The sequence below is a fragment of the Harpegnathos saltator genome, unplaced genomic scaffold (genome assembly GCF_003227715.2).
Source record: "Harpegnathos saltator strain DR-91 unplaced genomic scaffold, Hsal_v8.6 scaffold542, whole genome shotgun sequence".
NCBI lineage: Eukaryota > Metazoa > Arthropoda > Insecta > Hymenoptera > Formicidae > Harpegnathos > Harpegnathos saltator.
In genome coordinates, this window is record NW_020230363.1 from 69,485 (window position 1) to 82,408 (window position 12,924).

The 12,924-nt window shown below is 35.9% G+C and overlaps 1 protein-coding gene across 3 annotated transcripts in view; it reads left to right on the plus strand.

Moving 5' to 3' along the window:
* LOC105184926 (cdc42 homolog) overlaps positions 1–12,924 on the plus strand; it is a 76,478-nt gene that overhangs the window by 56,042 nt on the left and 7,512 nt on the right. The window contains exon 5 of one of the 3 annotated variants that reach the window (XM_025303423.1): positions 3,686–3,851. The exons of the other annotated variants lie outside the window; for them this stretch is intronic. Within the exon in view, the coding sequence (XP_025159208.1) occupies positions 3,686–3,739 (54 nt within the window). The 3' untranslated portion in view covers positions 3,740–3,851. Of the gene's footprint in view, positions 1–3,685; positions 3,852–12,924 lie in introns of those variants that run through there. 3 annotated transcript variants of the gene reach the window in all.

A 12,924-nucleotide genomic window follows, 5' to 3' on the forward strand; every position in this document is an offset into this window, starting at 1 on the left:
TTATGTTTTCCTTTAGCATCAAGTTGCAAGATATGTAGCTTTCCATCTAATCTCTCCTCATTGTCTGTTGTTGATGGCGTTCCATATCGCGCAGTTTCACCTTCACGTAAATTCCTTTTTTGCAATTTGCTCGTTCGCATATAAGTTTATTTGCGTTATAATTTCTGTTATGAGTTCGTTAGTAATAAATATTTTGAAATAATCCATAGGCTGCTGAACATTTCCAAAAATTTAGCGATTGATATTTGTAAAAGGAATCCTACTAGGAAGACCATCGTCATCACTCTCGATTTCAATCCCATCATCGTCTGAGTTATCAACATTTTCTATTTCTACATCATTTTCTTCTTCACTTGAATATTTTATAGGCATAACTTTTCTTTTCTTAGGTTGTAATAAGATGTGACTGCTACTCTCATCACTAGAATCAAAATCACTTTGAGAATTGTTTTCAAAACATTCACTGCCACTATCACTATCGAAATTTATAAAATTTTCTTTATTCATTTTTGGGCTCAATATATTAAAAATTGAATACAAAAAGTGATATATCACTGGAGATTTCAATTGCTCTGTTGCTGATGCTTAACTGACAAGGCAATCGTGCCCGCATTTCACAGAGAGCGAGTTTCGACAGGTTCCGTCTTGTTACCTCCCACGTGACGTACGACCGCAGCGACAAAGTACTGTTGTCACATGAGAGGTGACTTACGACCGATAAGGGTTAATATTGATTTTAAGTTAATTATAATTAAATAAATAAAAATAAAAAAATTGATTTAAAATAATTAAGTTTAAGTTAAAAATCTAATCTTTCTTTAAAACTAAATTAAAAACTAATTCTAAGTTTAAAATCAAGCAGTCACGATATTTTTCTAAAGGGTTTTTCAATAAGGGCGGGTCGATGTTGCAATGGAATAAAACAAGCTGTGTGTGAGGTATTAATGAAATTCTTTTTTTATTTGAAAGGCCCATGTATGCCATTATGTGTGGAATATAACATCGTTCAAATGTCCGCCGCGGCTTCTCACGGATCCGAGTGGTCCAATTTTTAATGATTCTGCCGCATAGATCCGGCTGAATTTGAGCGATGACCTAGGTTATGTTGACTTTAAGGGCATCGGTCGATTGCGGCTTATTGGCATAGACCTGCGACTTCAGAAAACCCCACAAGAAAAAGTCTAGCGGGGTCAAATCGCACGACCTTGGTGGCCAATTCACGTCACCTCTGCGAGAGATAACCATATCCTCAAATCGTTCATGCAGAATGTCCATCGTGGCGTCCGCTGTGTGGCACGTAGCGCCGTCCTGCTGGAACCACATGTCGTCCATGTCCATATCGTTCAATTTGGGCCAAAAGAAATTGGTTATCATCGTTCTGTAGCGCTCGCCATTGACGGTGATGGCCTCACCAATGTCGTTTTCGAAAAAGTACGGACCAATGACGCTGCCGGCCCAAAATCCGCACCAAACAATAACTTTTTGTGGATGCATTGCTACCTGTTGAACCTCGTGTGGGTTGGCGTCGTGCCATATACGGCAATTATGCTTGTTAACATAGCCATTCATCCAAAAATGCGCCTCGTCGCTAAAGATAATTTTTCAGCCAAAATTGGGGTCCTCTTCCAAATGCTCCGAAGCCAAGTCAGCGAACAAACGGCGTTGTCTATAGTCATTAACTTTGAGCTCCTGGGCCAGTTGGATCTTGTACGGGTGCAGGCCCAAGTCCTGACGCAAAATTCGCCAAGTGAAGTCTGCGAAAGGCCGAGTTCTTGTGTACGGCGAGGAATTGACTGCCTCGGATTCTCCTGCACACTTTCACTTACAGTGGCGATATTCTCGGCCGATCTGGCGTTCCTTTGACGTACGGGTGTTGGCTGATCGTTTACCGAACCGATCGTCTCGAATTTGGCCACCAAACGTTGGAGAGTAGACTTTGAAGGGCCACCGCGTCTGCCGTAAAATGGGCGCAACGCGCGCAACGTTTGCATTAACGAACACTCATTTTGATAATAAAGTTTTATCATTTGGACGTGCTGCTCAATCGTGTAACTTGTCATGGTGACTTGGCATCAGTGACTGAATAATAAACAACAGGTTAGACAGACGCCGGCAAAACAACATGGCCGCCACAGGCTGCCAACATCGACCCGCACCAATTGAAAAACCTTGTATCCACTATTTTATCTATCATTCGAAGCGATGATTTTGGATAAAACGGCATTTGCTTGATTCTATTTGCTTAATTGCAACATTGCCACTGCATAAACTTTTATATGTGAACCCTTGTCGCACGAATCCTCTCATCTTATTTCTTCGCCCAAGTCCATACGGCGATTATGTTGTGATAAAGTTCATAAAAAATTTCATGATTATACGAATCTCGATTTGTATCTAGTAGACCCATAATATTTGGTTGATTCATAAATAAGTTCCGTTATAAAGTAATAATTATTTCTGAGAAGTATCTAATTATTGTATCAAGTATCTAAGTATTGTATCTATGTATCAATATATTATCTTCAAATGGTTATGAGCATTATTTACGAATCAGTATTTATATTGAAGAAAAGTAGTCAGCTCTCACTGTTTGCAACAATGTAATCTTACTATAACAGCTAACCACAACTAGAATAAACCAAGAAAAAATTATGGAGCTCCTATGGTTACTTCCACCTTATCCATCTTATTCTCCGGATTTGTCCTATTAGATTTCTTTCTGTTTATATTCAAAATTTATTAAATTAATATAATCTTCATATAATGATACTGAGATTGATGAATTTATAAAAAAGTTTTTTGCATTAAAACTCTAAAACTTTTTCAGACAAGAATTAACAAATTACTAAATAAATAAGTTGTATTTAATAATAGAAAATACATTATCTGTTAAAAAATCAGATAATAAAACAGATAATAAAAAATTTATTATCTGTTATACGCTAATCAGACAATTTTTTTATTAATAAAAAGACAGCCATTAAGTGCTAGCTTATTTGATTATATTAACTCTTATACCTCGAAATTAAATAGACAAACTTAACGATTTACATTGTTCCGAGGGCGATATATAAAATTATGCCCTCCATTTTTATACCCGTATTAACCTCTGCTATAGTGTCATATCTTAACGGACGGAAACTGAAGAAAATAACTGTGCCATACTTATAATTAGACCTAGAGTTAGAAGATTTTGTTTTCTTAAAATTAAAAAACTATTATTTTATACACTTAACGTAATAACAGTTTTTACCAGGATGGATTTCTTTCTAGTACTATAGAACAGACCGTATAAGAAACACAGCCTTAAACTATGAATTACATATTTTGATATTTTGGTGCCATAAGTTTTGATGACCATAGACCATAACTTAAATATGACAGTCTAGAGATATACATTGAAACAAAGATGTTTAAGTTATGGATAAAGCTATCATCGATACACTAGTCAAAATTATAACGCAAAAATCTTTAAGTTACATTCGTCTTTTCCTGAGAGTGTATGTAATCTAACATGATCGTAGTTATCAGGCCTATATGTTTTTATTAATCAAAGTAATGAATTTGTCGAGTAAATTATATTTTTATCAATAGTCGCGAGCAGGTACTCCACAGAGCGAGGAAGGAATCCGCGCACTGCAGTTGTTTCTTTTTCTAATATTATCCTTTGTACTTTTGTGTCCAGACAGATCCAGAAAACGTGGTTGGGAGTCTCCTCCACTCCACACTGCGTACATAATGGGGAGTCCACAATGCCGAAACGAAAAAGACTAACACGAAGCGAGGTACAGTGGCGTGCAAAACTTTTGAGCCACAAAATTATTATATATTCATTTCATAATGAACGCTAAAAACCTTACACATATATATATATATATAAACAAAATGTATTTATTTGTCCTATAATTATATAAACTTTATTCTTAATAATTCTAAATATTTTATTTTTACACAATGTCTTATTACAAACAGTGCAAAAGTATTGCGCCAAAAAGTTTTCTTATTCATAAGAAAAATATATTATTGAAAACTAACAGAAAATGTTGTCAACTTTTTTAAACTTAACACTTTGTTGCCATGCCTTTAGAAGCAATCACTGCAGCATAACGGCAAGGCATTGATGCTATTAAATTAGAAATGCAATCTTGAGGTAAATTTTGCCATCGAGTTTGCAAATCTTGCCACAATTCAGCTGTATTTGAGTGTTTCTTATTTCGTGTACGTAGTTTGAGTTCTTGTCACAAATGCTCAATAGAATTCAAGTCCGGCGATTGCGAGGGCCAGTCAAGAACTCGCATTTTTTTCACGATGAAAAATTTTTTTATTAGTTTTGATGAATGTTTGGGATCGTTATCTTGTTGGAAAATCCAACTACGTGGCATGTTTCAAGTTGCATATGGCAGCATATGCTGTGTCAATATATCTCGATACATTATAGTGTCCATAGTACCCGTGATCTCAACCAATGGACCAACTCCATTATAAAAAGATGATCCCCAAACCATCACGTTATCTCCACTATGTTTTATACGGTATGAATTTGGTATCTTGAGTTATATCTTGTGCTTGTTGGACGTCATATATACTTTCTACCGTCACTTCCGAATAACTGAAACTTTGATTCGTCAGAGAAAAGTACTTTTCGCCAATCAACTTTAGTCCAATGTTCAAATTTCTTTGCAAAATCTAATCGAGCTTTCTTATTTTTTGCACTAATTAATGTTTTCTTTTTACACCAGCACGTCCTAAAAATCCTACTTCCTTTAGATATCGAGATATTGTACTTCGACTAATATCTGCAAGATTTTCTTCTCGTAGTTCTCGAGAAATATATAATGGCAGTTTTTCTAACATCTGCTATCGACTTTCTTTTAATCATTTTATCGACGCGCTTTGTAGTTTTGCGAGGTCTACCGTTTCGTGATTTATCAGCTAGAGAGTTCGTCAACTTATATTTAGCAATAATCCTATTTACAGTACTTTTATCAACTAATAAGCAATTTACAATTTCGAAAGAAACTTTACCTTGTTGAGAAAGATTAATCACGGCTTCGCGTAACTGAAAGCTTGTATTGTGTGTTTCGGTATTGCGGTAGACAATTGACTGAACCTTAGTTAAAGTAAATATTTACGAAGGAGTTTCATAAGAAACGTAAACAAACCGGGCTCATAAAGTCACAACAAGAATACGGCTCAATACTTTTGAACACATGTAAATATTATACAGGGTGTTATAAAAGTCCCGGAAGAGCAGAATAACTCGAAAAATATGAGTCCTAGAAAAAATGCGAAGTACTGGGTTTTTATGATTTTTTCTTGGTTATCTGACGGTGACCTTGGATTTGACCTTGAAGGTCGTTTTAAGATCAGGTCAATTTTTTTAAATGGGACCCCATATTTTTGACCCCAGAAATGAAAAGAGCGGAAAATTTTACATTCGGATATGACCTTGAACACTGCCAAATTTGACCTCTGAAGGTCACATAAAGCTCTAAGCTTGTTTTAGGCTGAAAACGCGAATATCTTCGAAAATGCACCTGCTAGGGAGCAATGTTATGCATATGAATAAGAATGTAGAGGTCAACGAGGGACATTCATCCGTGACCTTGCCCTTATTCTCAAGGTCATGAGTTAAGACTATTATTAAGGTCAAAGCGGACTTTTTTAGGACTGAAAATCCATACTTTTGACCTAGAAGTGTCAAGATTGAAAAATTTTACGTTCGGATATGACGCTTTCAACCTTGATCTTGTTCTCAAAATTATGCGTTTTACGTTACTTCACTGATCGTGAAGTCTACTGAAAGTAAAGCGTTTCGGAACCCGACCACTGAAGGCAAGGTGTCTCAAACCTGACCACTGAAGGCAAGGTGTCTCAAACCCAACCGCTGAAGGCAAGGTGTCTCAAACCTGACCACTGAAGGCAAGGTGTCTCAAACCCGACCACTGAAGGCAAGGTTCAGTTAGTCCCGGCCACCGAAGGCAAAGCATCTTGTAACTCGGCCTGAGATTACAAGAGATGTTCAAAATGTTCCCCATTGACCGTTTGACAGTGTGCTAAGCGGACAAATTGTCAGTCGCACTCCTTATCATTTCTGGAGGTATTGCAGCACATTCGTCTATAACCCGTTGTTGAAGCTCATCCAGGTTACGAGGTTTAGTGAAATAAACTTTATTCTTTATGTAGCCCCAAAGAAAGAAATCAAGTGGTGCAATGTCGGGCGATCTCGGTGGCCATTCGATTGTTCCTCTTCTACCTATCCATCGGTTCTACCTAGCCATCGATTAGGGAAAGTATCGTTTAAATAGTTCCGAATGCGAATAGTCCGACAATGCGTCCATAATGTGGCGGTGCCCCATCTTGCTGGAACCAAACATCATCAAAATTATCACCAACAATCTCCTGTATTGATGGAACAATTTGATCTGTTAGAAGCTGCAGATAGATTTCTGAGTTCAAATTCCCATTTATAAAAAAAGGCCCAACCACTTGATTATCATAAAGACCTGCCCAAACGTTCAATTTTTGAGGTCGCTGCGTATGTGCTTCAAGCATCCAATGAGGATTTTCATTGTCCCAATATCTAAAATTATGACGGTTTACCTTACCAGTAATTTCAAAAGACGTTTCGTCTGAAAAAACAATATTATGCAAAAAATTCGGTTTATGATCAATTCTTTGTATCATAACTTCTGAAAATTGCACCCTGCGGTCAAAATCATCCTCATTCAACTCATGGTGGAGATGAATTTTGTAGGAGTGAAACTTAATGGTCTTTAGATATTTGGAAATTGACAATACACTCATTTGAAGCTGTTGAGATGCTTTTCTAATTGACAATCTGGAATTTTCAACAAATGATTGGGCTACTTCAAATTGTCGCTCTTCTGTCGTTTGGGACTTTGGCCTCCCAGATTTTTGGCGGTTTTTATTACTCCCGGTTTCTACAAATCGTCTGATGGTGCGAGATAAGTCGATATTGAAATACCTTCTCCTTCATTACGAAAATTTTCATTGAACAGCAATCTCACTTCACTGTATGACCTTTGTCTATCCCCCCATTCTCTCATCATCAATAGCGAAACTCTCTCATGCTCTGTAAGAGAAGCCATTTGAAATTGAAAACAAAAAGTTTGCAAAAATTTGGTATAAAAAATTCGGTTTCTTTACCTTTAAATAAAAATAATAAATAATGTACCATTGATCGTTAATAATAATATGATAATAATTCAAAACGGACTAGAATGACATCAAAACTTGTTAAATCGATGAAAACTCAAAAACAATCTATTATCTGTTTGACACTGATAGAATCGAGACAAATAAAAACCTTGAAGCATACACTTTATCGATGGCGAATAAATTTTTCGGATACCGATCCTGGGATTTTTGAGCTCGCTAAAACCGAATCCGATATCGGATTTTGCAAATTCCAGATGGCCGATTCAAGATAGCGGCCGATATTTAAGAATAACAAAAATTAGATCTCGTTTAAGGAGCTTTTGGAGTTTTTTCTGAAATCGAATCCGATGTTGGATTTTACAAATTCAAGATGACCGATCCAAAATGGCGCCCGATATTGAGAAATTATCAACAATCGGAATGTGACCTCGTACGTAAAATCTCACTCTTCACATTATGGGGGGGAGGGGGGTAAAAGTATGTTTCCAGCCTAAAAAAATTAATTGACCTTGATATGATTGACACATAACCTTAAGAACAAGGTCAAAGTTGAAAACGTCATATCCGAACGTAAAATTTTTCAATCTTGACACTTTTAGGTCAAATGTATGAATTTTCAGTCCTAAAAAAGTCCGGTTTGACCTTAATAATAATCTTAACTCATGACCTTGAGAATAAGGGCAAGGTCACGGGTGAATGTCCCTCGTTGACCTCTACATTCTTATTCATATGCGTAACATTGCTCCTTAGCAGGTGCATATTCGAAGATATTCGCGTTTTCAGCCTAAAGCAAGCTTAGACCTTTATGTGACTTTTAGACTTTTAGTCAAATTTGGCAGTGTTCAAGGTCATATCCGAACGTAAAATTTTCCGCTTTTTTCATTTCTGGGGTCAAAAGTATGGGGTCCCATTAAAAAAATTGACCTGACCTTGAAATGACCTTCAAAGTCATTGTCAAAGTCAAATCCAAGGTCACCGTCAGATAGCCAAGAAAAGATCATAAAAACCCAGTACTTCGCATTTTTTCCTAGAACTCATATTTTTCGAGTTATTCTGCTCTTCCGGGTCTTTTATAACACTCTGTATGACTAAATAATTAGAAACTATGTAATTTCAAAATTTTGTAACTGTACTATTATTTGTAAGAATGTTATGTCAACTATTTTATATAATTAATTTCTAATATATAATTAATATATAATTTTAATATATAATTAATATAATTAATTTTTAGAGCAAATCAATATATTGTCATGTATCTTAAAAAGACACTATGGCTCAAAACTTTTGCACGCAACAGTATGTCCACTTCGCAGTCTGTTAATCATCGTGACTCCTATCTATATGGAATTTGTGAAACCATGGATAACGAGAGTTATCTAGATAATTATGGCAGAAATAAACACCTCGTCTTCCCGATTCTTGGTGACACCAATTCAGAAATTCTTCATTCATTTTGTCTTTCCAAAAGTATTTTTGTCCTTTCACAAGGAAACCGTCGGAACTGTCCCTCACCGGTTTTAATAGGCCTTGGATATGTTGTAGAGCAATATAAAACATTAGATACATATTTTTTTTATTGGCGTATCTCTCAAGGTTTAGGGGGTGACACAACCTCCCGAAAAGAAATAACATTTTCATTTTATATGGATATTTTCTAAAGTACGAGGTATATAAAAAAATATTTCCTACGAAAGTTTTACAGTATTTTATACTGTTTGCAACAGTATACTCAAATTTTTCAAAAGTGTCAAATTTTTCAACCTCCCCTATTCCTTTAATTTTGCAAAAAATTAAATTTAAAAAATTTCATTAGGGCAAAAATTAAAGAGCATTTGATGCCGAATACATCCATATATAATAATACAATATGGTCATGATTAATTTTTAGAAAAATAAGATATCATACTATAGGCGCCATGCTATAGATAGGTGTTGTGTTATTTCTTTTCAGTTGCGTTGTACTCAATAACTGTCTCTTACGCATATTTCCTCATACTATAATATGCAAGAGAATTAATTTTAATGACACAATATGCAACTTATTACACGAAATACAGATGTTAGATGAACGTGCATACAGAGTATTTCTGAATGGTCTGTACAAACTTTCAAGATATGTCCTAGTATTTTATGATCAAAACAAGCAGAACATGTCATATGAACATGAAGTCGAAAATACTTCTTTCTAGAGTTATAACGGTTTGAAGTTTTCCTGCAGTAGAAGAAATTATAACGTTAAATCGTATAGGAGTTGCAAACTATATTTATTTCTACTGATATAACAAGACAATACACTTGCTATAGCAAATGCTCAAAATGGCCTCCGTTAGATTTCAAGGAAGCTTGTACACGTTGCCGCATTGATTGGCGAATCCGTTGGAAAATATCAGGTATATTACGGATGATGTCGCAGCCATTCAGGGTCCGCTGACGAAGAGTTACAATATCTAGTACTGGAACAGAATAAACAAGAGTTTTCAAATACCCTCAGAAGAAGAAGTCCAATGGATTCATGTCAGGTGAGCGTGCTGGCCACGATATTGGTCCTCCCCGATCTACCTATCGACCAGAATAGGTGGCATTTAAGAATTCTCTGGCGGGTCGACTGAAATGGGCTGGTGGACCGTCATGCATAAACCACATTCTTTGTCGTATAGGCAATAGGACATTCTTTAGGAGTCTTGTAAGTCGATTTTCTAGGAAATCGCGATAAGTTTCATCATTTAATCTTGCTGGTAAGAAATACAGCCCAATCAAGTGATTGCCGATAATTCCTGTCCAAATATTCAGGCTAAATTGCTGTTGATGCCTAATACCGATTGCACAATACCGTGAGGGTTTTTTTCTGCCCAGAGGTGATTGTCGTGAAAATTAATTATTCCATCCCTGTTAAAATCAGCTTCATTCGTAAAAAGTAAAGAAGAATAAAAAACTATTGGGTGAGTGCAAAAGTTCGTGCGGAGTTTGTGAGTAAAAGTCACACAGTGATTAGGCAAACAAAAATCTTTATTCAATCAATGATATATTCTCCATCGTTTTCTATAATCTTTTCCCAACGTTCTGGCAGCATACGGATGCCTCGATCATAAAAACTGCGCGGTTTAGATTCGAAGAACGAAGAGACGCCGTTTTTTAAGGCCTCCAAAGAGTCAAAGTTTTTTCCATTTAAATAATTTTGCAATGACCGGAACAAGTGATAGTCAGATGGTGCGATATCAGGAGAATACGGTGGATGCGTTAAGACATCCCATTTCAGGCTCTTCAGTTTGCGCAGCGTCTTTTTCGAAACGTGTGGTCTGGCGTTGTCGTGATGAAAGACGACTCCCTTGCGATTTGACAAAATCGGACGTTTCTCTTTTATTTCTCGATTCAGATTGGTTAATTGGCGACAGTACTTGTCCGAATCAATCGTTTTGCCAGCGGGGAGAAGCTCGAAATAGATTATGCCCTTGCAATCCCACCAAACAGAGAGCATCACCTTCATCGGGTGCAAACTGGCCTTTGGCATTGCGTCACCATGCAAATAGATCCACACACTGTTGTAAAAACAATTGAGAAAACACAAGTTTTGCTGGAAAATCTGCTAAAGAGAGTCTGGACTCTCTGCAAATGATATGGATAAAGTAGCTATTCATGCAGAATTCTCCATACGGTAATGTGAGATATATGTTCTGCTGCTGCAATTTTTCTTATACTGATACTGGGATTGTTGTCAACTCCATCTAAAACGTTTTCTTCAACATCAGTTGTTCGAACACCACAGTTCTTGAAGCACCATAGTTGGCTGTTACCAGCCTGAATTGCCCAGTTTCTCATAGTTGACGATCAACTGCTGCGAATGTTTGATAATTTGGAGTTCGACGGTCTGGAAAAGTTTTTGGTACATTCGAGAGACTAACCGTTCATTTCCACGGCACGGCCATACATCAGATGAATATCCGCCAATTCTTCAAATGAATATTCATTCATGTTTTTAAAATAGGCTTATAAACGAGCTTTGCGGGATACTTTCAACTGAAATGATTGCTTTTGGAGTTACGATGCTTTGAAATTTTTCAGTAACTAAAGAACTTATCACATCAAATTACATAGTTTTACTTCAAAACAAAACAAAACAAAAACAAAACAAAAAAACAAATGAAAAACTCGAATGTAGCAAGAAACTCCAGGCCATCGAATTAAACGTTCAGCAGTTAATCGGCGATTATGAGAAATTGGGCAATTCAGGCTGATAACAGCCAATGATGCTCCAAGAACTGTTCGAGAACTGTTCGAATCTGATGTTGAAAAGAGAAAATTTTTCTTAAGACGGTTCTTTGAATTGTCGTAACTCTTCTACTGCAGGAAAATTTCGAATCGTCATAACTTTATAAGTAAGCGTGTTCAACCCCATGTTCATATGACATTTTCTGCTTGTTTTGGTCCCTGGAACATATCTTGAAAGTTTGTACAGACTATTCAGAAACACCTTGTATATAGGATGGACCATTTAAGTTGATAATACGAAATATCTCAAAAACGAAGCGTTGGAGAAATGTTTTAAATAAAAATTATATGGTTTAAAGGGGAACGTGCAATGGTTTGACCTTGAAACGTGTATTTAAGATCAGATGAAGGTCAACTTAATTTTTTTAAACAGGAAGTCCAATTTTTTATTATATCTTCTTTTTCTACTAATTAATTTTAACAACTTTTGTCTGGAACATTTTTTTATTTGCTTAATATTTTTTTAGATATGTAATGTATTTTTTTAGATATGTAAACTTGGTAACTTTTTCAATATTTAACTTATGATATCTCGTTAACTAATTGTCAGAAGAAAAAATGGTACTAGGCTTTTTTATTCTATTTAATTTCAAGAATATATTGTTACATTAATTGTGCTTTAACTGTTAATTTATCGATCTTTGGAAATTTCAAAATCATCAAATTAACAAAAGTCAGGAAGAAAAAGTTACCACTTTTTCTTCTGATATGAAATAGTTAGCGAAATAGTTCCATGTGTTATAAGAGTAGTTATTAATACTGTACTTAAATTTGAGATTGGCTTTGTATAGTTTTTTCGATACTTCTAACAAAGGTAATTGTTTTTACCTTTGTTGTTAGTCGAAATTCTCTTAATATGAACAAAGATGCCCAGGAAAAAGCGTCATATTTATTTGACCTTTCGCAGGGTTCCAACCTATTGTTTCTGGTGTTCGAGTCATAAGGTGTTGCTGAAGGTGGTTGTGTTTGTATTCCTTCTTCCGTCTATTTTTCAGTCGATATATCAATTAGAGTAATTCTTTTCCTTGGATTTTCATTGTTTTTCGCCATCTTTATGACGCTTTTGTCTTTCTGAGATGATTGTTCTACAGTTTCTTCATATGTGGATTGATAAGATCTTTTTGCACCAGCGGCCTTTTCTATTTCCATTCTAATTTCAGAGATCGATTCTTTTGTCATATACCAGGTTGTCTAAAAAGTATTGAGCCTTTTGCGCACGAGATAGCGTTAGTGTCCTAAATCTCAGGGTATATGAGTCGCAGCAGGTCAGACCTAACGTCATTTGACAGCTGACAGTTGAAGTTAGTAGACATACAAAAAGTGTTGGAATTCTTATAATCAGACGTAAAATATTGCGCCGTGAAGATGAGTAAATTTTCCATAAAACTGCGCTACATTTTACAATTTTACTTCGATAAAGGCGCAAATGCTGCGCAGGCCCGTAAAGAAATTGTGCTGTTTATGGGCAAGATA